Source organism: Talpa europaea (genome assembly GCF_964194135.1).
Source record: "Talpa europaea genome assembly, chromosome: 8".
NCBI lineage: Eukaryota > Metazoa > Chordata > Mammalia > Eulipotyphla > Talpidae > Talpa > Talpa europaea.
The window spans coordinates 101,747,018-101,774,591 of record NC_140075.1 but is presented as its reverse complement, the minus strand read 5'-3'; the positions used below and the strand labels follow the sequence as shown (position 1 = coordinate 101,774,591).

Below are 27,574 nucleotides of genomic sequence, written 5' to 3'. Positions count from 1 at the left end.
TTGCTAGCTTCTGTGCTGTTAGGGTATCACTGGTTACCTATTTTTCCCATTTAAGTCCTAACACTTGAAGGCAGACATTCTTTTTGTTACAATGCGGAAACTGAAATACAGATGTTAGCTAATATTTGCCAAAGTATTTCGCTCAGCTAGCATGCCAGAGAACTAAATTTGAACTGGGCAAGAGGTATAGAGGGATGTGGAGTATGATGCTTGTTTTCATAAGCATGTGAACCCTAACATGTAACACCTGTGATATTTTTTTGACCTGTTGGGTGTTGGTTCAGAAGTTGGCATCTCATCTTCTGCCAACTCTGTACAATTTTCCCGTTTTAATTTGGAATTATTTGCCAGCATTTAAAATTCAGATGTCATGTAAAAAATGTTCTTGGCTTGGGCCTCCCCGGTGGCGCAGCGGTTGAGCGCTGGGTTGCGAGGCTGCGCGCGGCCTCTGCGGCGCCGGTTCGATCCCCGGCTGCTCCCCGGCCACCAGAGGAGGGTCCCACATGGCGTGCAGACCTCTCCTGCCGCCCGCTGCTCCCCTCAGCAGTGTACTTCGGTCCTTCTGCCTGCTCTGCTCCCTGCTCTGGCTCTGGTGAATTCTCTCACCCTCCCGCGCTTCTGACTGTACCCAGTGCATGTATAAACAAAACAAACAAACAAACCAGCAAACAAATAAATAAAGCATGCCTCTATAAAAAAAAAAAAAAAAAAAAAAAAAAATGTTCTTGGCTTTCTGAATCAGGAAACAGCCTAAGCACTTGATGGTAATTGGCATTGTGATTGTAAAGATGGGGTGCATGGAGGGGCAGCAGGCGTGTGCACGCACCACCTGCCCTGGCTGCTCATCTGCCGTCTGCTCTTCCCCACCTTTGTTTCCTCCACACTGCTAGGGGATCTGCTAAGCTCCCTGGGAGGTGATGGCAGTTGGGACCCAGGTGGTTCCTTTGTAGACACTGATGTGAGCTTATCACTGGGATTTAGAGAACCTCCCTCGGGAGCGGGGCATTTCTGTGTGTGGGCCATTCGCAATCCTGCCTGCAAGTGGGGAGAGTTCACGTTCTTCGTCACCTTCTGTGCGTTCTATTTCCATTTCCTTTTTTTGGCTCCCTGATGGACATCCTTTCCTGTGTATTTTAGTTCTGAAATTACAGAGAATTAGAATTTCTTGGTGAGAATTTTGGCTCTGGTTGCATCATCACTTTTTTTTCCCCCCCACTCAGTTTACTTTTCATAATGTGAGTGATTAGTCTACTTTTCTGTCCATTGTTTATAGTATTATATCTATTCATTCAGATTATTTGGGCTCATTTATTCTGTATGATCATAGAAAAACTTAGGATTTCTAGGAAAATTCATAAAAAGTGCCATGTATTGGTTGACTTGATCACAATTACATACTTTGCTTTTTCCCTTTGTAGCTGAGATGAGTGACCTGAGTATGGCACAGAAACCGGAAAAACTGCTGGAGCGCTGCAAGTACTGGCCCGCCTGTAAGAATGGGGACGAGTGCGCGTACCACCACCCCGTGTCACCGTGCAAGTAAGTAGCGTGAGCTGATGTTGGTTTCCAGGTTGATTTCTGAATCTTGTTGCTTATTTTTTCTTTTCATGGACACACTTGTGGCTTTATCCCTGAATGCGGTGACACGTGGCAGCAGACCTGGGTGCCCATGCGCGTTGCAGGTGGGGAGATGGAGGAGAGGCTTCTCTGTGTCACAGCCCGTGAAGACTGACACAGCAGGGTTTCCCTGGGGGCCTGTATGTTGAGGGGGTTGCGATTACTGCAGAAGTTTGTATGCATTATTTACACACACACATACACACACAGATTTAAGCCACTGGGGGAGAAATTAGAGGTAATAAAATGTTTTTGGACTAGGGCTGATTCAGTGCAGTGAGCTTGGAGAGATGGCTTTAGGTTTTTGCAATTAAAAAAATTTTTGGTTCTGTAGGTTGGATCTCTTCTCCATGTTCTAACTCAAGGACGTTTTGATGTGTCCTTAAGGGTGGGATGGTTACTGTCACACAGGAAGGCCAGAAGATGAGTTTTGGTAGCACAGTGCCTTGCACATGCATTGTGCTATTTGATTTATTTCATAAAGGGCTACATAGACATTAATTATAGAGTAAGTAGTGTGATTCTGTGTCACCGACAGCCCTTCTGTCCTTTGTGGTGGCTTGACTTGAAAATACTAGTTCAGGTTTTGGAATGTATAGTTCTTTTCAGACCTGACCTCATTAAAAATGGAGTATTCCTTTTTTTTCTGTTACTTCTGTGTTTCTCAAAACTAGTAATGCATAGAGAAAATTAAATGTGAATAATGTGGTTCTTTGTTTTATAGAGCTTTCCCCAATTGTAAATTTGCTGAAAAATGTTTGTTTGTTCATCCAAATTGTAAATATGATGCAAAGTGTACTAAAGCGGATTGTCCCTTCACTCATATGAGTAGAAGAATTCCAGTACTGCCTCCAAAACCAGGTTAGTGATTTTGTGTACTACTGCATTTTGGGACTATAATAAACTGAATTAAAAAGAAAAAAGGAATCGGTTTAGAAATCATTCTGGCACAATCTGACTGGTCTAAAAAGCAACAGTGTATTTTACAGCACTCTCAATTATCTGACTATTGCTTTTTACTGTATTGCTTTTTACTGTATTTTCAGGTAAAATTGGGTCTCATAAAAACATCAGTATAGTGCATTAAAAATTTTTTTGCCAAATTTGATCAGTCTTTGTTCTTACATTGTCAGCAGTTACAACACCAGCACCACCTTCTAATAATCAGCTCTGCCGTTACTTCCCTGCTTGTAAGAAAATGGAATGTCCCTTCTATCATCCAAAAGTAAGACTTTTCCCAAGAACGACTAGAGTGGTGACTTCATTTTTTTTTTAAGATTTATTTATTTGTGCATACAAGGACTAGGGTGTAGACCAGAGGTGCAGGTGCGGGGTAGGTGGGGGTGCATATGCGCGCGCGCGCGCGCGCGCGCGCGTGTGTGTGTGTGTGTGTGTGTGTGTGTGTGTGTGTGTGTGTGTGTGGCTTCACCAGAGATGGCGGAGAGCAGAGCAGACAGATCTACTGAAATACACTGCTGAGGGCAGCAACTGGAAAGACAGGAAAAGTCTGCTGCATCATGTGGGTCAGCTCCCTGCTCGGGGATCCAGCTCGTGCTGCAGTGGCTGTAGATGGCTTGATAGTGCTGAGACTTAATCCCTGTGGCACCAGGGCGGCCCTAGTGGTGACTTCTTAGTTCTGAGACCTGAAGATCACTAGCAAATTAAATGTTTGACTTAGTAGGCCAAGTGATCTGAAGCTATTTAGTTGTTAGTAAGCAGTTGGGAGAGTGACAGTTATGGCCCGGCAGTTTGCTTTTTCTTTACTGCCCCTAAGCAAGCATGTTGGCCTGTTTTTTTTTTTTTTTTTTTTTTGCCCACCTCATGCCAAAACTGAGGTGAGAGAGTAATGATGGTTAATACCATTCACACTTGTACTTGTGTGCTTTATTTATTGGTATGTATGCTAAAGATATGTTGGTATATCTCCAGCTGTGTAGTTGCTCACAATGATCTCTCCAAAATAACCTGAATGCCACACGGAAGGCTTCGCTTGCCTCAGCTGCAGTTGGACATAGGTGAAGGTGCTCAGCAAGGAATGTATGGATGTTGCTGGGACAGTTACATTGACTGGAAGTTTGTATTATGTTAAGGCTCCTTTTGTGATTTTACCTGCTGCTGTTCTTTCACTAGGATTTTGTGACTGGAGGGTATTAATTTTTCAAGGCCTTAGTAGTAAATGTTACAAGTTCTCGTGCCCTGTTAATATTAGGGTGGGCTGGTTACTGTCATGTCAGATTCCCTGTATTTGTATGCGTTTTGCAGATGTTGAAATATTGTTCTCTGTATTTAGCATTGTAGATTTAACACTCAGTGTACAAGACCTGACTGCACGTTTTATCATCCCACCATTACTGTACCTCCACGCCATGCCTTGAAGTGGATCCGACCTCAAACCAGGTAAATGTTAAAACTTTCTAATGTCATTTCAAATTTTTCTTTTTTAAAAAAAATTATTTATTTATGCAACAAGAGCTGGGGTACAGGCCGGAGGTGTGGAGGGTGAGAGGATTCACCTGAGACAGAGCCAGGAACACAACAGGCAGATTGACCGAAGTACACCACTGAGGGGGGAGCAGGGGGAAAGTCAGGAGAGGTCTGCTGCATCATGTGGGTTGCTCCCTGGCTGGCCGGAGATCAAATCCGTGCTGCAGAGGCTGCGGACAGCCTCACAAGTTGCATCTTAACCCTTTGCACCACCAGGGAGGCCCTCAAATTTTTTTAATATGTAGTTTCTTAAATTTATAATCACATGGTTTTGGGGGAAAATTACCCCTTTTTTCTTGGTAGTTAATGATACAAGGGGCTTTTGAATATATAAGGCCTTCAAGTAGTTATATAGCTTACAAATCTCACATTGATCTTCATAGATACCACTACTTACAAAATACTGAATGGAAGTTTCAAAATATTTTAGTGTGGCCTATAATTACCTGTTGTCTATTACATGTACCTTAGGTACTTGAATTTTAAAAAATGTTATTTATATTGAAACTTATAGAACTGAATATTCATTGTGTGGAAGTAGCTGCTTAGCTGAAGGTATATGGTGTACATACATGTGTGCAAACAGTTAATTAAAATTTTTGGTTTTGTTCAGTGAATGATACTCAGTCCTACCTGGCAGAAGATCATGGAGTTTGAAAGTTTCCATCTGCGGATGAAAGATAATATACAGAACTTGTCAAATCTTTGAAACTTGGAATATATTGCTTTCATATTATGAAGTTTATTGCCTATGTGAAGTGTCTAATTTTTCAAGTTTGTAAGTTTATTAAGTGGTTTTAACATTGGGTGTTTGTTAATTGAAAAGACAGTTTAAGGAAAAGCTAAATTCTATTAAAAACATTTGAGGTGTGTTTGTTACACTGATGTTTCAAGTACCAACATTTACAACATGATATTTTCAATACTTGTAACCTAGTTTGGGGCTACAGTGTTGCCTTCTTTGTGGAGGAAAGAGGTAGTCAGAGGGCATCTTTAGTCCAGATGATGGGTTTCACATTTCCCAAAGATTACATAATGTACATAAACTACCATGAAAACAAAAGTGGCCCAAAGTGCTGAGGCTTGTAATAGTCATTCAGTATTCTTTTTAATTTTAAGCAAATTTACTTTGAAAAGCATAATACAGGCTTCTAGGGTTGAGTGCCACTTCAGTAAATAGCTCCCAAATAACTAGTCTTGTTTTCTGAGTATGAGGGAGTGGTGGGCATACAGGGTGAGAACAGTTTGAATGGCAAGTGCAAAAAGTAAAAACAATTCCGTAAAATACTCTCATTTAGTACTATATGCCTTTTAAATATTTTGGGGAAAATACATTATCACAAAATTATACAAAATTGTTTACAGTTATATATATAAGGTATCAGAAAACGTTAAATTCACAAGATCCATCATAGCTTTGTATTTTCATGTGAAAAATAACATTTGCAGAAATAATTCCACAGAAAATATAGTTATTACTGAACATAATTTTTTAATGTAAAAATTAGTATGTTTTAAATAGCAGACTATATAATTACAGAGATCAGATGGGTAAACTGCAAATTAGGACTAACCTTTTGGACTATTGAGTTCTCTGTGGTTTTTACAATTAAGGCAAGAAGTGTCAAATGCTTTAGAATTAAATAACATCACTAATCATAAAGACTTGATTATAGATTTTTTTTTTTTAAAGCTAAAAGTTTGTTAGAATAGAGCGAATTAATGCAATAGGGAAAATAAAGACTTAAGACATTGAGGACCAAATTAAACTTCAAAGCAAGTTCATTGTCTTGGTTAGTCATACCCAAGGGAAATAAAATGTTTTGTAAAAGCCCAGGTTTAAGAACGTGAAACCAACAGGCCAGTGTTTTGTGGACATTGTTTTTCTATTGGGAGAAGAATTAACCAGGTAAGACTTGAAGCATTAGAAAAAAAGTACAGTGAAGAGCACAAAACTCATGGGTGTAGGCCTGGGTGAAATGACAATTCCATTTCATTCTAAAAGTGTACAACATTGAATTTAAGGCATGTGTTCATTCCGATGGTATGTGAGATGTTCTTACATCTCTTGTGGGAGAAAATTGTGTTCCAGATTTTTAAACAGTATCATTTATAAGTAGTAATATATTCTCATTTATAAATGATATATATCTCATAATTCTGCGAAAAGGTGGAAAACAAGGGGTTAAGTTTAGTTTGCCCATTTTACAAGGAAATAACATGCTAAAGTCTTTTTCTTTTGCTATTTAATAGACACTGCCTAAAACACAAGTTTATTTTTCAGTTGCTGAGGCATGGGCAAGCTAAGGTCGATGATGTAAACTCTACCACCATCAACAGGGTCACAAAAGGGAACCTAAGCGCTGGCTGTCCACAGTGAGTGGCACCAGAGTGCCCACTGTGCTTTGGCATGCATTTGTGTACTGAGACAGACTAAGTGCCAGGAGGTCTCAGGTAACAGAGTTTGGAGCTTAGTTGAACACCACACAAATAATTCTGTGGGTTAAAAAAAAAAAAGATTCTGTATGGCCTATCACATGTACTCACCTTCCCGCAGTAAGTGGTTGGTATAAGCAATATAGTTGTGGGCTGACCACTTAAAAGCAACATGAGCTTTAGTTGTGGAGTTGACAGTGGTGATTAAGGCTGGCTTACAAGTTGGCCAACTGGGAGAACAAATGCAACAGGAGCAGCTACACCCTCCTTTACTCACAGCTAGACTGTCTACTTGAGCTACAATGGAAACGGAATTTTTCGTTAACCAAGAGCTGGCAGACTTGACCCAGGAAGGAATCTGTAACTGTAACCAGCTCAAAAATGGAGGGGGCAGGGAAAAGTACTTCAGGGGATTTTTTCCCCCCCTAATGTACTGACTGAAACTATATACATGAATAGAAGTAGTGTGAGCTCAACTTTGGCTTCATTTTAGATAATTCATTAATGTGAATGAAAAAGTAACATCTTTTACATTTCAAGTTTCTTAATGCCTTAATCCTTCAGACACCAACTAATCAGGGCTTTAAAACTGATCAGGTTCAATCGCTGGCTAGGCTTTCTGAGATATAATTCAGCCAGTTCTGTTTTTAATATTTACAAGGTACGGGACATAGAATATTGGTATTAGGAGTCTTCCTATGTCTTATTAAACCAAACATTTCCAGAAACATGGAGGGGGGAGGGGAATATTACGGTACATAGACCATTAACACGTTAAAATAAACATTGACAGGACCAATGGAGCATCTTAAGCTTTTTCACATTTAGAAAAATATATTTTAAAATAGCAGTTTACATAAAAGTAGGCTAAACAGTAAATTCCTGAATGGTAAGTACTGATCTTTGGCAGCATTGAAAGTGAACAGAAATAAAGATCTAAGAGTTTAAGCCCCAATCCACCAAAAAGGAATTTTAATAGACAAATTTTACACGTGGACAACCTGTATTCATTCACTTTGGAAGTTAGCCTGTGTATGGGTGGCATATATATTTAACTAAAAATTTTCCAATAGAAAAAAGCTATAAAAATTTCAAGAGTTACTAAATTGTATAACTTTGTGAACTTAATTCTTTAGTTTACATGTTGAACAAATGTTCCTAGTAGATTACATCTTAATACTATTGCTATCTAAAATCTTAAAAAACTGTACAGCACTGAAAATTGTTCATCATACTTTTCCATTAAAGGGGCTATAATGTTTTAATGCTTTAATTATAGATGTGACAACATCTGAACATAAAAAGACTAAGTTCAAAAACGAAAATGTAGCAATCACATACTGCTAACATTGGATTTGTTTCTGAATTTAAAACTGCCAGGACAAAAAATTTTCCAGTGTGTGTGTCTTAGGGAAGATGCTTTTAAAACACTGATCCTTTAGGGTAGAGTGATGATGTGTTTTCCTTTCCCTATGTAAACACAAGGATAAGATACTTCATTAAGCATGAACTGTGAAAATAAAACATCAATTGCAAAAAAAAAAAAGTTTTGCTAAAAAGATAACAATTATCTAAGTTGGGTTTTTAAGGTTTTGGTTTCTTGAGGAGTGTTGTCCCTTAAACCTCCCCATCAAGCCTGCCCAAATTTGCACATTCCCCAGAAATGGGGGGATGGCTTTCACCATCAAGTATTCACCCAATCCTTCCTTGGAATATAATTATGTGGCAGTGTATGGATTATGCACAGTTACTCCAATGCATATAGCAAATATTTTGAACACATATTTTGATGATTCTGGGCATTTATCCCTGTTAATCTTAGGTTAGCACCACTTCACCATGCAAGGTTTGATTCTGTTTTTTTTCCCCCTCTTCTGTAATTCTGATCTGTCAAAGGCTGTTGTTAATTTGTGTAGTCTTCTCAGCAGCCGAATCTTTTAGTGAGGCGTGTGTACACATTTCCAGACAAACAAACTGCAATCAGAGAAGCAGTTAGTGAATTCATTGTGCATCTACATTTGCAAAGGTTTTTCAACAGTTTTCAGACTCCTTGCAGTCATCTGATGATTATGCTACTTCGTTATATTGACTAGCTGCGTCCTAAACTGAAGCTATAGAAGTAAGTAGTAATGAAATTTCTTACTAGTTCTTGGGCTAGGAAAGTCACCAACCTGCAGTCATCACCTCCAGCGCTAACAACATGTCGATCACCACTGGTAAATCGAATATTTGTCACATGGGGTGAATGACCCAAGAACCTTTTGTGCTTTGCCTAAGATAAAGAAAAAGATATGTAAGGCACGTAAAAGTCAAAGGTTCCAGTCAGGGACGAGAGTCTATCACAAGGTTTGGGGAGGAGAGCAGGCAGTTAAGACCACAGCCAATAATTAAATGCTTTTTGAGAATCGGTAATGGATCTGCACCTAACATTGTGTTATTTGGGTAGTCAGACATTGGTGATCTGAAGATTTTCTGCTGAGGAAAAAACTCTTCAAACTTGGTAAGTGACTAAAGATTTGGTAAAAGGCTCTAATTCAGGTTAAAATGGTTTAAAAGATAACAGTGTTACTTGGGGGCAAGGGAAGGTGTATTTGTAATAGATTTTTCTGAGTAATGAATTCAGGAAAATTTTTAGGGGACTCACTGATGTCAAGAGACAGTAACATTTTAGCTATTATGTGGGGAAAAAGTACTATGATCAGACATCTAAATTGGAAATAAAATTTGGATAAGATATATAATGGTACAACCACTACAGAAAACAGTGTGCTGGTTCTTAAGTACCATATACTCTTAACAGTTCCACCTCTGGGTATTTAAACAAAAACACTAAATGCAATGCTCCCCCTGTGCATTATAGCATTATTTATACATTAGTTAAAATACAGAAATAACCTGTGTCCATAATCATGGATGGATGAGTTGGTAAAGAAATTGTGACGCATGCATGCATAATAAAAAGAATGAAGTATGGCCATATATGACAAGAATGATAGACCTGTGGGCCTCGAGGGCATTATTTCAGTCCATAATCCAAATAGCCCTGTGATTGGTGACTCACTTTTAAAAAATGATGTCACTACTTTTTTCTCCTACATGAGAATATTATTTTATTTTATGGAAGTGCTAGTTTCGTTTAGAGGAAAATAGATGAAAATATAGATGCTCAGTATATATTAAAAATGAATTTTCTCTTGATCAGAATAAAATGCTAAATTACAAACTTACAAATTTTTCAGGACATGGGAAGTCAAATAATTTAACCATGCCAAAGTCATCTCCTGTTACAAGGCTTATTCCTGAATGAGATACACAGGCACAGTTGACATCGGCTTTCTCAGTGTGTCTGGACCAGATTCCCATCACTTCATCTCCCAGAATACTAGAAGGAATAAAACAAAATTCATAGCAAACACAGGTTTACTATACTGAAAGGAATTTCTTGTCACTTGAAATACAGGAAGTTAAAAGGGAAGTTACTTGGTGGCCTGAATTTTGTCAGGGAATTTAACTCTCCCATTAATGAAGTCTTACAATTTTTTTAAAGATTGATTCATTTATGCATACAAGAAATGGGGTATAGGCCAAAGGTACAGGGGGTGAGAGGATTCACCAGAGACAGAGTGGGGAGCAGAACAGGCAGATCAACTGAAATACACTGCTGAGGGGAGCAGTGGGCGAGTCAGGAGGACTGATGCGCCAAGTGGGTTACCTCCCTTGCCAGGGATTGAACTCAGGTTGCAGGGACTGCAGGCAGCTTCACAGTGCAGTGCTTAACCCCCTGCGCCACCAGGGAAGCCCTGAAGTTTTATAATTTTAAAGATTTAGAGATTCCTTAAAAATTCAATTACTGAGAACGGATTATTTTTGAAATGTGGCGAATTTGATGGCATTTTTTTTTTTTTTTTGCATTTATTTATTTATACAAGCACTGGGTACAGTCAGAAGCGCGGGAGGGTGAGAGAATTCACCAGAGCCAGAGCGGGGAGCAGAATAGGCAGAAGGACCGAAGTACGCTGCTGAGGGGAGCAGCGGGCGGCAGGAGAGGTCTGCCCGCCATGTGGGACCCTCGCCCCTTGGCCGGGGATCGAACCGGCGCTGCAGAGGCTGTGGACAGCTTCGCAACCCAGCGCTCAACTGCTGCGCCACCGGGGAAGCCCTGATGGCATTTTTCAATTTTAATTGACTGAAAAGATGGATACTTAATGGTAACATATACAATCTAAACAAATTTATAAGGTTTCGTTTCTAACAGCTACAAGATAGCATTCATTTAGATAGGGAATACAATTGCCTAACAGTAACCCAAAATACTATCTTGCTTGTTATTAAACCCATGTTAAGGAAACACCATCTTTAAGGTGATAACTTTGATTTTCTTTCTATAAACAAACCTGATAAGCATGGGAGTATGTTCAGTCAGAGAAGTTTCAGTGAGCATAAGCTGCCTTTGGAATAAGATACAGTAACAAAACCTTAAAACTCCATCTCAGTTACTCCCTACTGTTGAGAAATAGAGTTTTGCAAGTAGCCTGCCTTCCAGGCAGTTCTTCCCATCTGAATACAGGAAATGTTTACCTAGTCCATGTAGCCCAAGTAATTCTGTCAATGGCAGCCTGATCCAGAAGATGTTTTCCAGAAGGCACTTCATAGACATGCCGTTTATAGCAACCAGTGGAGACCTTTCATTGTATTAAAATGGGACAAGAATTTCATTATGTGAGGCAAGATCCAAAGTGCTACTTGATTAATATTTCTAATAAAAGATGACTGTGAAAATTTGTTAGAAAAAATGGAAAAGACTAATAAATATAGAATATTAAAGAATTAGTTCAGAAGCAGTTAAAAGCAAATTCAGGAATTTTAAATGCATTTGCTAACAAACAAAAACTAAAAGCAGAACTACTGTAAATGATGGCACTATACATACCTGGAGGTATCTGCTATCTGCTGAAAAGTCCATCTGAATGACAAAACTTGGAATGTCTTTGCAGTAGCTGATTCTGTTAAGGGCTGGACCCAGCGTTAGGTCATAAAAATCCACTGAGTTCTCACTAGAACCCACTGCCAGAAACCGGGAATCTGGACTAAATCTGGATATGTAACAAAATGTGAAAGATGGGTTATGCCACATGAAATTATAAATATTTAAGACCAGCAACATTTTTTTCAAGCCCTAGAAAGTAAATGTGTGATAGAGCCTCAGACTCCTAAAAAATATGTGTGATTAGGCCTCTGTTAGATTTACCTGGTACACTGATGTATGCACACGTTTGTCTTTATTACATAAAACAAACCTTTACATTTTATTTACTTCAATTTCATTTTTTTTGTTTTCAAAGATTTATTTATGCATACAAGAGCTGGGGTACAGGCCAGAGGTGCAGAGGGTGAGAGGATTCACCAGAGACAGAGTGGGGAACGGAACAGGCAGACTGACTGAAATGCACTGCTGAGGGGAGCAGCGGGCGAGACAGGAGAGGTCTGCTGTGCTGTGTGGGTAGCCTCCTGGCTGGCCAGAGATTGAACTTGTGCTACAGAGGCTGCAGATAGTGTCACAGTCTGGGGCTTAACCCCGTGCGCCACCAGGGAGGCCCTTTACTTCAATTTTAAATGGTTCTTGAATTTTCATCTAATTGAAAAATATCTCAATTTTCAAACAGCCACTAACAATTACGTAATTACATAACAGGATTCTTTCATCTGCCTGATGGTCTCTTAATAGCAAAGAACATAGACCAGCTGAACTCAGGTAGCTTGGAAGAAGTTATTTTTTAAGACAGATACCATAGGGACATGTGGGAAGGGGGATGCTTAGGGAATCCACCATCACTATTTTATATATCAAAGTTCTGAGGAAAGTTTTATTTGAATAAGGGTTTTGCTGGTAAAAAGAGTGCAAGATTCTGAGAGGCCTGGCTTCAACAATTTATGATTACACAGAAGGGCTCGGTAATTGGAAATCACTGTTACAATAACCTTAAAGACTGAAAACCAAAGATTCAAGAAAGATTTAAATTAATTTAGATTCAGACACATAGATGTTAAATGAAAATTAAGTGAATGAACTATACGATCAGAGAAATAAATGATGTCTGGGGTTACAACTTTAGTTCTCCAGGCTGGTGACTTCTGAAGGGCAGATGGCTCTCATGTGCAGTGGGAGATGATTCTTGGCAAGATGAACTTACTGGGCATGTCTAAAATGATAATTATTTGTCCAGCATTCCCTGAGTATTTGCTTTTATTAAACACAGGGTTAGCAAGGAGCAGTATACTATCATTTCAGCACACTATCTATGATGTGACAAGGTCCTACAGGCACTAAGGAACTGTTTTTGAAGGTGCAGGGAAGGCAGGCTTTTCAAAATGCAAGCTGGGGCATTTAAATGCATAGTAGAAATTCTAGTCCATTTGTTCACTAACCTTATATCATGGATTGCACATCGTCTATCTCTCTTCTTTCCCCATATTTTTAGAGAGCTCACCAGTAAAATGATAAATTCTCCATTTTTCATTCCAATAGCCACCAAGTCCCCTTCAGGGCTGTAACACACAGTACGAGCAGCATGTCCCAGATTCACTTTGTTTAACATCTTCTGCAAAAAATTCATAGAGAACTTTGACTACATTAAATAGAGTACTTAGAAAGTAAATTCATTTCTCCTGAAAATTCTCACTTCTGAGATAAAGTGCTAGCAATTTAGGACTCAAGCTTTCTTAGAAATTGTAATAACATCTTTTAAATTACTGTTTGGACCTACTTTATCAGCAATATCCCAGAGTCTCACTGTTCCGTCTTCTGCAGCAGAAAGGAAAAAATCCCTTGAAGGATGTGTCGCTAGTCCCCATATGGGTCCATCCACATGCCCATTAACTAGAATATTACATGCTGCATTTTTCTCTCCAACTTCAATTATTTCAGCATTCCTTGTCCCAACTAATATCTTGCCCTGAAACACAAGTGGAAACAACAGATTTAATGCATACATCTGTTGCTCTTTAACAGAAGAATGACTACTGACCAAGTTTCTGTGAACTTTTTGCTCTGAATTAATCTAGCAGCATGCAAACATTTTTTATGACTGGAAGCACATCTGCAGGAACACTGGGCTGGGTTGTATGTCGAAGTCCATGCTAAAGAACAGGCTGTCTCTCAGGTAACGCATTTGGCTTTGGCTTCTCCACTAGTCAAAACTTGATTATTTCAACCTGAAGATCTCTAAAGAAATGTAAGTGCATCGGGATATAAGAACAAAGTGTTGTATTTTAGTTAAAATGAAGGTAAATAAAAGCTTAACTGATAAATTTAACATTAAATGAGGACACTACCTGTGTGTCTGGTTTATAAATACAACACATGCATCAAAAAACAGCTGTGCTATAATCAAATCGAATCAACTGACAAGGAAATTCAATTATGTCCATAGTCAAGTTAGCAGATTCAAGGAAACCTGGAGGTCTAAATGCAGTGTTGAGACAGGAGAAGAGTTTCCGGTCTGAGGCACTGCCCAGGCACACTGCCCGTGAGCCAGCAGTATGCGTGTGAGGAAGCCCGCAGGAACAAACCCAGCTAAGTACTTTTCATCAAGCTGCAAAGAGCAACAAGTGCTCCGTCTTCTGCTGCACCCACAATGGCTCGAGAAACATCTTACTTTGCCTCTGCACACAGAACGGACACAGTCAGTGACTTGTCCCGTCTCAAGCTTGAAGGCGCGGCATCGCCTCAGTTCCTGATCCCACAGTTTGACTGCTCCTCCTTCTTTTGACCTATACAAATAATAATCCGAACTAAAATAAGCATTTATCATGGGGTATTACAGATTGTTATACATAAATACTAAATGATAAAGTGATACTAAAAGGCCTGATAGTTACAATTTATAGTCTAAACTTCTATAGCAATTTTCAGATATTCTATATCTCAAACACTCAGTTTAAGTGCATTTTCTTGGATGAATACTCATTTTTATGCCAGAAATACAATTTTATTTAGCCTTTACCCCTTCTCCCTGTCCCTATATTAACCCTCACTTTTAAAACTTCTTGATTAGGGAAGTGTGTTAAACAATTTTTAAAAATATTTTGAAAGGACAGGCTTATTAAAAGGGAAGGAGAAGACATCCAGACAGTGGGCAGGAAGAGGCCACACGGTTACCTTTCGCATTAGAAGGGTAGGGGATTGTAAGGCTAGACGACAGGGTCACAGACGCTGTGCTAGCAAATGTATTTTAAAAGACCAAAAGGGGGCCTCCCTGGTGGCGCAGTGGTTGAGCGCTGGGTTGCAAAGCTGCCCGCAGCCTCTACAACGCCGGTTCAATCCCCGGCCGCCGGGCGAGGGTCCCACATGGCACGCGGACCTCTCCTGCCACCCGCTGCTCCCCTCAGCAGTGTACTTCGTCAGTCTGCCTGTTCTGTTTCCCACTCTGGCTCTGGTGAATTCTCTCACCCTCCCGCACTTCTGCCTGTACACAGTGCGTGTATAAATAAATAAATTAAAAAAAAAAAACCCAAAAAACTAACCTTTGTTTATTTAAAAAAAAAAATAAAATAAAAGACCAAAAGGGAAGCATAATTATTTCCTGCCGTTGTCAAAATAAACGGCTTAAACTTGTTAGTAGGCTACTGAAGAACAGGGGTGTGCAAGATGAGGCCAGTTTGATGAGTGTCAAACTTAATAGTGTTTTTTTCTTTTCTCTTGGAATACAGAATCATGTATTCATTAATTTCTTCTATATTTAACTGCTCGTCTTAGGGAAAAACATGTCCATGTGCCATTATTCATTCTTTGTAGAAAAGGCAAAAGCTGCTGCGTTTATACTGAATATATGCCTGTTCTCTCCTGTGCTGAAATGTAATTTTTTTTAAAGATTTATTTATTTATTTATTTATACAAGAACCGGGGTACAGGCCAGATGCACGGGAGGGTGAGAGGATTCACCAGAGACAGAGTGGGGAACAGAACAGGCAGACTGAAGAAATACACTGCTGAGGGGAGCAGCGGGCGAGACAGGAGAGGTCTGCTTCGCCATGTGGGACCCTTGCTGACAGCTTCACGGTGCAGTGCTCAACCACCTGCGCCACCAGGGGAGGCCCTGAAATGTAATTCTTGATCACCTATATATTGTTTGTGGGAAGTCAGTTATAAATATCCAGTTACTGTTGGGAGACTTGAAAAATCAGAAAACGGTCTTTCCACAAAGGTCTTATATATCAAATAATTTTATCTAGCAAGTTTGCCACAAACAAATGCAAACAAGCAGAGTTGTTCTCTAGTATCTTCATCCTTTTCTAGTGCAACAGTGTGCATCAGACCCCTCAGTGCCCTATTGGAACAAAAGAAAGCCTCCTGGGTTCATGGCAGACTGTTATTTACATGGGCATTAAGAAAATCAGTTCTTGGGCCTCCCCGGTGGCGCAGCGGTTGAGCGCTGGGTTGCGAAGCTGCTCGCTGCCTCTGCAGCGCCGGTTCGATCCCCGGCTGCTCCCCGGCCACCTGAGGAGGGTCCCACATGGCGCGCAGACCTCTCCTGCCGCCCGCTGCTCCCCTCAGCAGTGTACTTCGGTCCTTCTGCCTGCTCTGCTCCCCGCTCTGGCTCTGGTGAATTCTTTCACCCTCCCGCGCTTCTGACTGTACCCAGTGCTTGTATAAATAAATAAAATGAATCTTTAAAAAAAAAAAAAAAAAAGACTTAACCCTTTAAAAAAAAAAAAAAAAAAAAGAAAATCAGTTCTTAACTCTCGAGACAATTACTCATCAATACCTCAGAAAATTATCACCCTAGTTGGAGATTAGGTTTAATTACAATGCAAAAAAATTGGAAGTGATTTAAGACCAGAAATAAGATCAACAGAAAGAACACAGAAGGCAGTTGAAGAGAAACTTAGGAAGAGGAAAGTCAGGATAAACCATGTAGCCTAGAAAGAACCAGAATAACTCAGTGCAAACCTCAGGTAGAGCACAACACATAAATCAAGACTGAAAGGGGGTGGACTCACGGCCTTTCCTTGCCACCAGTCACAATAAGTCCGTCTCGCAGGGTGGTGTACATGGCAAACACTGGCCCGTTGTGAGCTCTGGCCACGATCCTACACAGTACGTGCCCTTTCCACACACACACATCTCCACTGATGGAACCTGTAAACGTCAAGTTATTCTGAAAAGGAGTGGGGAGGGGGAGATAAACTCATCAAAAGTTCAAATAGGGTTTGAACAGATGCAATTCTCTATGCGCGTGTGGCTCTGCCTCCCCTGTGATGCACAAGCACGGGTGCTGAGAAACCGTGGACTTGAGTCAGCAAAGCTGAACCTGCGGCTGAGCTTTGCCAGAGCTCTTTTCCAGTCTCTCGTTTACTGGTGGGACTAACCTTGGGAAAGACTGGAAACGTCTATGAGTAGCAAGCAGCTTTCTCATGTGTAAAACAAGGGATTCTGTCTCTAAAATCCCTTCCCAGTCTATAATAAAATATAATTCTAATTTGTATCATTCCCTCGGATTGCTTCACTCCAGCCACTCAAGAAACCACAGTCATTAGTAACAGTGAAAAAAGAATAGGAGTGAGAACTGAAAATAAAGAACTTCTTACTAGATTTGGGAAAGTATTTTGTCAAAGTCAGTGAAAATGTAGCACAGTTAGTTTTTGAGATTTCACTAAATAGTTATATATAATTTATATATAACTTTATATAATTAACACTTTCCATGATTTCTTAAAAATAGCAAAGGTTAATAAATTGCAGCAATCAATTTAAAATAACATAAATTTGGTAAGGTACCAAAAATTTAGCTCACTTTGAGAACTGTAATCTTGAGATAGTTCATTTATATGGAAATTGGAGAAAACAAATCCTGCATTATGTGCTAATTTTCATCCGACTTTTTAGCTTGACTTTTGGAGCAAATCATAACATCTTTTACAGAAAACAGTATGGAGAGAAGCAGCAGGAAAATAAGACTGAATTATATCAAAAGCAGATTGAGATTTTCTTTAATCTGGGAATACTAGTTTTGTTTACAAGTTTAATTTTCCCTCAACAATTTACTGTTAATTTGAATTGCTCCGCGTTTCTGCATATTCTCTCTCTCATTTGGATAAACAATTATATTGCTCATATAGACGTATCATTCATTCAAGCCTTATCTGCAATTAGAATGTGAATGTTTGAGGTGCAGAAACTATTTTACTTCTCCCTTTCTTTTCATAGGCCTAGGATAGAGAATGTTTAAAAAGGCTGTGACTGAACACAACCTACCTCATTATGTAACGAAACATTCTCACTGATTGCACTGCCACCTCAAACATCAGTCAGTTATGACTAACATTTTAGTCTCCAACTTTATTTTTTTATGGGAATGGGCAACTGACAGCACAGAAAATATTATATGTGAAGAAAATTAATCTACCCATACTAAATGCAAGAAGCATTTGAATGTAAAGGTTTTTCTTCTTGAAAGGAATCACTCGTCTTATATGAAGAATCCTCAAAATGTTTATCTGAAGTGTGAAATGGCATGACCTATTTTCAGTGGCCTTTTTCTCAAAAAACATAAGTGTACTTAAAGGTTCTAAAATTATAATTTCCTTTTAAGTATTACAGGCCCACAGAATCACTTCAGTAAGGAAATCTACTCAGGGTTTTGATGCACCAAGGTACTTCAAAACCCTGGTCAGGGCAGAGATGGCAAGAGAGACAGACTGAGACCCACAGGCACAACTAGAGGGAAGGAGCAACGTGTGGGGAAGGAGCGAGGAGCTGGAGCTCTCTCCCACGGAGGCCAGGAGCTGCGCGCTCCTCCCTTCCCTGAATGACAGAGATTGGCCAAGAGCTTCCAACTTTATGATAAGCACTTTGTCAACATGACGGAAAGCAAAAGAAATCTCAAACCTAGATACCACCTTAAACACTTGGAAGTGACATTTCTTGATTTATCTTTCTTGTATTCTGCCAAATTTTTAGGGTTATGTGGGACTACCAAGAAAACAAAAATTTTAGGAGGTTTAGGGTGACAATTACAAAATTAATGAAGGCTTTTGAGGATGGCAATGGTACAAGGATTCAAACGTTTCATTCTAATTCTTCTCCATCATTAACTTTCTTTCACACTGTGATTTCAGAGAGTATTGGATTTAGAAAGATGAAATCTATGCATGCCCAGGATTACAGTGCTACAAAACAACACTTGTGGATTATCTTTCTAAACAAAAAAATTCAAAGGTGTCCAATTTACATAATTCAAAGTCACGTTCCACATGCATTTTAAGGGACATACTGCACCAAATGCAACAGCAAGCATGGTCTGCATCCTGGCATCTTCCAGTGTGCTCAGTAGTCCCTTTTTGCTAAGAAGAGCCCTTCCTGCCAGTGTCCAGAACTTGACATGTTTTACTCCCACAGAGACAAATTGGGAATCTGAATCTGGTCGGAATTCTGCCAGAAAAATGCGTTGGTTGTGCCCAGCCCTGCTGGCAATTTTGGCACCTGATAAAGATACAAAAAAAATCATTTATGTTGGTATAAGAACTAAACTAATTTTTAGGGGAAGAGTTATTCAAAATACATAGTTCAAACAATAAGTGCTTATAAGAAGAGGGGTTGGGTCCCACGGCACAGCTATCTAGCAGTCATGTCATCCACAATTAGTGGAGTAGATCGGCCTTTTCACTTATTTTCAAAGTTGTATGTATTTATGGAGCGTTTCATTATCACTTAAGGACTATTTTAGATTTAGAAACCATTTTTTTTTTCAATGTAGATCTATGATCTTTACTCTTTATAATAGGGATGCAGCTGAAAAGTTCTGTGCAAAGCATATTAATATTACCCTACTGATGTTCCATTATCACTTAAAATATACTTAATTTCAATCTTAAGATTCTCTGTAACCAATTAAGTAATAGTTAGCAAAGATATAGTTTCTTAATGAAAGGAAATAGCAGTTAATCATTTATATATTATTAACTTTCATTAATTTATGTTTTGTGCATTTACAAGAGCAGTGGGTTTGGTACAGCATACCTATAATACATCACCTGGCTAAAGTATTGTGTAGGGATATACTGATCAATGGTTTCAATCACCAAAGTAAGGCAAATGAGAATACAGAATTCACATTACTCTACAATTCTTATTTTTAAAATCACAAAGAAAAAAGAATCCTACCTTCCTGCCACCTCCAAATAGTGATAGTATGTTCTGGATCTAGTCCCACAGACAGCAAAAGTTTGCCGGTGGCACTGAAGCTGACTGAACACACTCCCTTTGAATGGTAGCATCTCAGTACAGATAAAGTCTGTTTATTCATAGCATCCCATATATGGATAGAAGGGGCTGTAGCTAAATAAAGATGAAATACAAACACTGTAATACAACTATTACAACAGTTTCCATTTCTAAAGTTGACACATATTCACCTCTAAGACATGGAAAAATGTGTACCAAAGACAGTTTTAATTAGGTACACAGTCTAAGCTCAAAACTAAGACTAAATTTAATAGGGACAACACCTGAGAGGAGAAATTAAGCATTGCACAATACTTCTTCAGCTATTTAAGTCTAAATTGCACTTTTGATAAAATAGCATTTAGAGAAGCAAATCACATAACCATAACTTTAACTATGCAAAAATAATGCATGTTATATATACATGTTAAATTTGTATATAATTATGTGGCAAAAATATACAAATATTATACAGTACTTTAATACAAGGGTAATTCAGTACTTATGGTATTTAAAGGAGAAATGAAAAATAGACAAAAACTAAGAAAGGCAATAGATAAGAAATCACCTGAGTAGATCTTAAGATAAATTTTTTGCCATATAGACAGATAACCTGGTAAAAAGCTAAGTTAATACCACTTTATTTTTTTAAGAATTAATGATTTTTAAAAAAGATTTATTTTATTTATTTATGCATACAAGAGCTGGGGGTATAGGCCAGAGGTGTGAGGGGGGTAGGGTGGGAGGATTCACCAGAAAGTGGGGAGCTGAAAAGGCAGATTGACTGAAATACACTGCTGAGGGGAGCAGAGGGTAAGACAGGAGAGGTCTGCTGTGCCATGTGGGTCAGCTCCCTGGCCAGGGATCAAACTTGTGCTACAGTGGCTGCCAATAGCTTGATAGTGCTATGTCTTTAACCCCTCAGTTTTCTGTATTTTTTCCTAATAGGTAAGTCAAATAAAGAGCTAACTCAATCTCAAAACACATGTACTTTTAATAAAATTACCAAAACACTGAGGTGCATTCACTTCAAATTATCAGATTAATCTGTTATAAATACTGCAAAAACACAGAAACATTAAAGATAAGCTGCCATAAAATCATATGATGCAGAAAGAAATTCTAGTCTTTCAACATTCTGATGGAGTTAGACTATATTACTGACCAGCAACAATTTGTAATATACAGTCAGAAACTGAGCCTGCTAGTCCTTCAAAGCAGTTAACATTTATTAAGCTAGATGCTTAAATTGGAATATTAAGCAAAAACTGTTCAAAGATTTGTGTACTTGCAAAAAATCAAAACTACACGGAAATAGACATAATAGTTTATCATATAATAAAATAGGACAAATTTATGTGAAAAACTGATCAAAATAACTTACATACTGAAACAAAATTAGAATGTTTCTCAGTCAGTAAAAATCAAGGGTTATGAGACACTGGTAAGCTTAATCTCAATAAAAGAATGGTAGGTTTAAACTTAAAATGTAAATACATAATATATCAGATCACCATAAATTTTTGCTAGTGATAAATATCATATAGATCTTACAGAAACATTTTTATGTGTTTACAAGGATGCACCTCTGCCAAAATATGAGGTAGATAATGAATTTTCAAAAAATACCACTCAATTATTTTGTCTCCAAATTTAATATGCTATAAATTACAGAGATTTTATCTAAAATTTTATCAGCAAGGCCTCCCCTGGTGGCGCAGTGGTTGAATGCAGCCTCTGCAGCGCCGGTTCAATCCCCAGCCGCTGGCGAGGGTCCCACACGGCGCGACAGACCTCTCCTGCCGTGCCTGCCGCTCCCCTCAGCAGTGTATTTCATTAGTCTGCCTGTTCTGTTCCCCACTCTGGCTCTGGTGAATTCTCTCGCCCTCTCACGCTTCTGACTGTACCCAGTGCTTGTATAAATAAATAAGTAAATATTTTAAAAAATAAGATAGGGCCTCCCCAGTGGCACAGCGGTTGAGCGCTGGGTTACGAAGCTGCCCGCTGCCTCTGCGGCACCGGTTCGATCCCCGGCTGCTCCCCGGCCCCGGAGGAGGGTCCCACATGGCGCGCAGACCTCTCCTGCCGCCCGCTGCTCCCCTCAGCAGTGTACTTCAGTCCTTCTGCCTGCTCTGCTCCCCGCTCTGGCTCTGGTGGATTCTCTCACCCTCCCCCACTTCTGACTATACCCAGTGCATGTATAAACAAAACAAACAAACAAACAAATAAATAAATAAAACATGCCTCTATTAAAAAAAAAAACTTTAAAAAAAATTAGACAAAATTTTATCAGCAAATAATCTTAAGTAAACTGAATTACTGAGTTTTTTGAACTTTTATAAAAAATAAGATGGAAAGAAGCTCATTCCAGGAACTTGTTTTAAAGCATATGGATACGATCTTACACCAGTGAGAATGGCACATATTAAAAAAACTAGCAACCACAAATGTTGGCGAGATGTGGAGAAAAAGGAACTCTTCTGCACTGTTGGTGGGAGTGCAAACTAGTCCAGCCACTATGGACAGCTGTGTGGAGATTTCTGGACCTACTAAACATAGAGTTTCCATATGATCCAGCAACTCCACTCCTCGGTATTTACCCAAAGGACACAGAAGCATCAATTCCAAAGAGCACCTGCACCCCTATGTTTATAGCAGCACTATTTACAATAGCTAAGCTTTGGAAACAACCGAAATGCCCAAAAATAGATGACTGGATCAAGAAGATGTGGTACATATATACCATGGAATATTACTCAGCATTCAAAAAAGATAAACACATGCAATTTGCAGCAACATGGATGGTGCTGGAAGGGATCATGCTCAGCGAAATAAGCCAGAAAGAAAAAGAAAAATACCGGATGGTCTCACTCATAGCAGGAATCTAGAAAAATAAGGGACCAGGAAAAAGAATAACTATAAGAAAGAAAATATCAAAATCAACAAACAACTATGAACCAGAGACACTCTATGGGGGGTGCGGGGCGGGGAAAGGAGGGCTTGGGGTCAAAATAAGGGGGTTAGAATTGTATGGGGAATATAAAAATAAAATTTAAATTAAAAAAAATAAAGCATATGGATACGACTAGGTTAAGGAATTGTTACTCATTTCAACTGTTCTAACTTCCTCTAAAACAGTATTTAAAATTAGTGGACATTCTCAAGGCTTCATTAACTACAGAAAGATTAAATTATGTTCATGGAAATATTTGATTCCAGCCTGTAATTGAACATGGTGGCTCAGGCTGCAGGAAGCCTCACCCCTCCCAGCCTGCAGGCTGCTACCCTGCGTCCTGCTGCGCTCAGGCGCCCAGCTGGAAAATGAGCGGGCAGAGCCACAGGAAGCGCTGTTCTCAGGACCCAGGTTCCACTCTGTTCCTTCTATCACGTCACACTGGCTCTGGAATATCCATCCCACTAACTTTTCATGACCATTCTTTTTTCCCCCCTAATGAGGCAATAGTAGTTTACAATACTGTATTGGTTTCTGGTGTACAGTTTCTCACCTTGGCAACCTTGACTCTATCCCTCCAAGCCCAGCACCAAACGCCCAGACACCGTACACCACCAGTGCCCTCCACCTCCTCCTGCCCTGCCATAACTGTTGGAGTGACCTTCATACTGTCGTCAGCGTCTGAGAGAGTCTGTCATAACCATTCTTGATGTTCTGTCTCCAGCACGGAGATACCAGAAGGTCTTTAAGCTGCTAACTGGGTATCATAGGGATCAGTTTTAAAGGATAATCTCTCCCCATGCCTAGCTCACCTTTGATGCTATATAATAAAAACCATGTTTTAAAACAAATTTAATAGGGGCCAGTCAGCGTACCAACTGTATTTCACCCTTTAGTTTCTGTAGTAGACAACTCTGCTGCGTACCCAGCATCCACTCCTCCTCCCTTCTTAAAGCCTTGGTTTTATTCAGGAATTCCCTTCTCTTGTGTAGGGCAAGCGGTTCAGGAGAAAGACACTGTACATGCAACCAATTAGATAAGCTTGTGATGGTAACTCCCACATTCCTTCACACCCCCAAACCCTTCCTTCACCCCTGAAATTAGCAATGCATTCTGAAATCCAGACTTAGTACATGGTATTCCCCTGGTGTTTTCTGAGAAGAGTTTGGATTATGTCTTAAAATGACTCATCAGGCTAAAAGGAGGGGCTCAGGTCATAGTTCTGAAGAGAGTATTTTCACCCTCTTTCCCACTGGACAAAGCAAGCACAGAACTACTGCAGTCCCTTTAGAACCACACAAGCAACCAGCCTTATGGGTGAAGCCAACACGTGGACAACAGAGCAGAAGAGACAGAAGTCTCCTGCTGACACCGTGGAGCTCCTGCATCAGCACTCAGGAGATCAGCCGCACTCTTCACTCTTGCTTTCTGCAGTAGAAGGCACATCGAAGGCCACTGAAGTCATTTAATGAACAGCCATCTATCATGACAAGTAACCAAGACAGAAAGTTGTCCTGTGAATCGCCTTAAGGATCTAAAGTGTCAAAATTCTTAGCTCCCAATATAGTCTTCAAGTGGGCTGGAAAAACTTTGTCAGAGACAAAAAGATGTTCTATTAGTCTACTCAAAACACATCTAATATATTCAAAGACTAATTATACCATATCTTTTCCAATATATATATTTACTCTCCCACATTCCAAAGTGACAATCTCAAAACTTCATCCTCTAACCACTTTCCTACCTCCACTCTCAGCTAATGAAACAGAAAATACAAGCCATCAGACTATTTTCTTACCCCCAAACCCACCTTTCTGCATTTGAACGTACACTCCCTCACACTACCCATGCTAAATTATGTCTATGGATAATTTCTCTCTGCCAGAATATTTTCCCCAGAGTAACCCCAATTTTCACATAGTCAGCTACTCAGACAAGAAATTATCAGTCTGGATTCCTCACTTTCTATCATGCTCCCACAGCCAACTCATCAAAAAGGACACTGGCTTTACCTCCAAAATATATCCCCTATTTGTCTAGTCTCCATTTTCAGTCCAATCATCCTAGCTTGAAGTCTTTGCTTAGACTGCTATGACAGCTTTCTGATTTTCAGATTACTTCTCTCCCCTCTATAGTCTAAACAGGGCCAGGAGTGATTTTCTCAAAGTAGAAATCAGATCATATCACCCCCTGGCTTAAAACTCCCCAGTGATGGACTCTGTTCTTGGCCTGAATCCAGACTCCTCTCGTGACCTGCGAAGGCCTCATATCACCGACACCCTCTCAGTCCATCTCAACAGCCACATGAATTGGCATATTAACAGCATTTGTCAACCTATCAAGAGCCAAAGGAAACCATTCAAAATTATTCTGTTGTGGGTTTTTTTTTTTTTTTTTTTTTTGCTTATTGATGTTCCCAAAGTCAATGATTCTAGCAACAGTTTTTGCCAAAAAGCTAACAGTCTTAACCAAGTTTATTTTCTTTGAACATGTTTGTTGCAATAAAAAAAGACGTATTAATTCACCACCAATAAACAGTTTTTCCTGATGAGCCACTGAGAAACTTACTTCAGTAGTAGCCTCATTTTTGTGAATTCTGTTGTGACGAGATAGTCTGTTTTAAATTTTTTGGTTGCTGCATTCCTGTCAGTTAGGAGTACTGTGAGAGTTTATTTGGGGTATATTGTATTCTTTAGCACAGTGGTAGTGTCACTGAATAATAAATACAATGTTTTATCATCTTTTAATTCAATAACAATATGGTCCATATTTTACTGTGCCTTAAAAGTGTGATAGTCAACGTATACTTTCCACTCCCCCCCCACCGTGTTTTGCCGTGTGGGGTATATTATGGTTGAGGTGTGGCATTGCAGCACAGAGATGTAGACAGTGCTACAAATCGATCAACTTAGGACTGTATCTTGCGATGACTCAACTCTGCCACTGAAGCACAAAAGCCACCAGAGACAGCTTGTAACTGAATGGGCATGGCTGGATCAATAAAACGTTATCTTAGGGATAAGATGTGAATTTCATATACTTTTCAACTGAAAAGTTTATTCTTTAGATTTTATCCCATTGATTTCCTTCCAGTTATTAACATCAGAAAGAAACAATACTTATAGCTCATGGGCTATAAACAAAACCAGTTGTTGGCAAGATGTGGTCCCTAAGAGCTGTAGTTTGCCAACCCCTGACCCCCAGTACAACCAAGAGTGCCAAGACTTCGCCTGTTGTGTTGAATAAATTTATAGTTCAATAGTCAAGTCACAAAATCATACTTTAGAGGAGGGGAAGCAAATAGATAAAAATCACTGAGAAATGTTTTCTTATCAAATCACTGTTTTATGTAAGCTGAATATTGGGCTGAAAAGTCTAGTTATTAAGTAACTAAAAACAATGGATAAGTAAAAATCAAAATCAACAAGCAACTATAGTTGTAGTCTCTATACACTACAGTGGGGAGCGGGAGGAGGAGAAGAGGGATTAGGGTCAGAAAAGGTGGGGTGGGAATTGTATGGGGAATACAACCAAAATGAAAATGCATACATTGTGCAAAAATGAAAAATTATGTACGAATTATATAAAATAAAATAATTCATAAAAAAAGAAAAAAAAACAAAAACAAAACCAGTGGATATACTTTCATGAAATAGCTTTTTTTTTAAAGACTTATTTTTATACAAGAACTGGGGCTGGGGTACAGGCAGAGGTGTGGGGGTGAGAGGATTCACCAGAGACAGTGGGGAACAGACCAAAGCACACTGCTGAGGGGAGCGGCAGGATAGACTGGAGAGGTCTGCCCTGCCATGTGGGTATCTCCCTGGCTGGCTGGGAATTGAACCAGCACTGCAGAGGCTGCAGACAGCTTCACAGCGCTGCGCTCAACCCTCTGCGCCACAGGGGAGGCTCTGAAATAGCTTCTTATATTCACAAAGCCATGGTCAAAATCAATAATAAAAAGTTATTTTGAAATTTTTAAATGATATTTTGATGTAATATGTGGAATAATTGGGATGGTATATAAGTTCTTAAAAAGATTTCACTTTTTAGACAGTAACATTTATTGATTCAGATTTAAGATTAAGCTTTAATCCTACCTGCACTCTTCTCAGTTATGATAGTGGCAAGTTAATATCAACCATGAAGAACTCTTGAGACAAATAAGTAGATTACAGAAGTAAGGTGTTTACTACAGTGTTGGGCACATTAAAAACCTCAAAATGTATTAGTCTTTTCATAAAAAGAAAGTATTATTGCATATTTGGCTCAGTATTATGACATTAAAATGATATATTCTTCATTAAAAAAACAGATTCAAAAGTATCTTATTACTATTTAAAAATTTGAGCTATCATTACTAAACAATATAACTAAAACAGAAGAGGATTGATTTTCCTTACCTGACATGTCTGCAGAATCACCTATATTAGAAAACCAGCAGAAAACAATTATAAATAACATAAATATTAAAAGTAAAATTTATAAAAACTGAATTACCATAAGTAATAATTTTAAAATAATTGAAATTAAAATGTCATATACAAAATTTATCTTATGTTAAACTGAGTAAAATGTTCAAGTACTCATTTCAATTTTACACATGTGATACACATGTACATAATATATGCACATAACATTCTGTGAATATGCCCATTCTTTAGTCTCTGGATCCAAACTTTATTTCTCTGTACTTAATGAGGTACATAAATTTCAGGTACCATTTTTGAAATAGACATGATTAACTCTGATATAACACTTATTTTGTTTTACTAAATTTTTATTGGACCCTTCGGATTTTTAATGTATCTATCCTATGGGGAAGAATTAGAACTATACAGTCTAAAAGAAATGATATCAAA

The 27,574-nt window shown here is 39.0% G+C and overlaps 2 protein-coding genes across 3 annotated transcripts in view; one reads left to right on the top strand and one right to left on the bottom strand.

The window, feature by feature from the left end:
- Positions 1–4,018, top strand: part of ZC3H14 (zinc finger CCCH-type containing 14) — a gene marked incomplete at both ends in the record, with an annotated part of 31,301 nt that extends 27,283 nt beyond the window's left edge. Inside the window, 4 exons of the mRNA XM_084241332.1 lie at positions 1,419–1,539; positions 2,342–2,478; positions 2,754–2,842; positions 3,908–4,018. Coding sequence (XP_084097458.1) covers positions 1,419–1,539; positions 2,342–2,478; positions 2,754–2,842; positions 3,908–4,018 — 458 coding nt within the window. The remainder of the gene's footprint in view (positions 1–1,418; positions 1,540–2,341; positions 2,479–2,753; positions 2,843–3,907) is intronic.
- A 4,456-nt stretch (positions 4,019–8,474) lies between these two features.
- The window catches only part of EML5 (EMAP like 5), a gene marked incomplete at both ends in the record, with an annotated part of 117,208 nt that continues 98,108 nt past the window's right edge, over positions 8,475–27,574 (bottom strand). For both annotated transcript variants that reach the window (XM_084240585.1, XM_084240586.1), the window contains 12 exons: positions 8,475–8,511; positions 8,709–8,809; positions 9,766–9,919; positions 11,116–11,219; positions 11,468–11,630; positions 12,964–13,136; positions 13,302–13,490; positions 14,193–14,307; positions 16,537–16,694; positions 18,810–19,018; positions 19,700–19,873; positions 27,116–27,136. In XM_084240585.1, coding sequence (XP_084096711.1) covers positions 8,475–8,511; positions 8,709–8,809; positions 9,766–9,919; positions 11,116–11,219; positions 11,468–11,630; positions 12,964–13,136; positions 13,302–13,490; positions 14,193–14,307; positions 16,537–16,694; positions 18,810–19,018; positions 19,700–19,873; positions 27,116–27,136 — 1,598 coding nt within the window. The remainder of the gene's footprint in view (positions 8,512–8,708; positions 8,810–9,765; positions 9,920–11,115; positions 11,220–11,467; positions 11,631–12,963; positions 13,137–13,301; positions 13,491–14,192; positions 14,308–16,536; positions 16,695–18,809; positions 19,019–19,699; positions 19,874–27,115; positions 27,137–27,574) is intronic.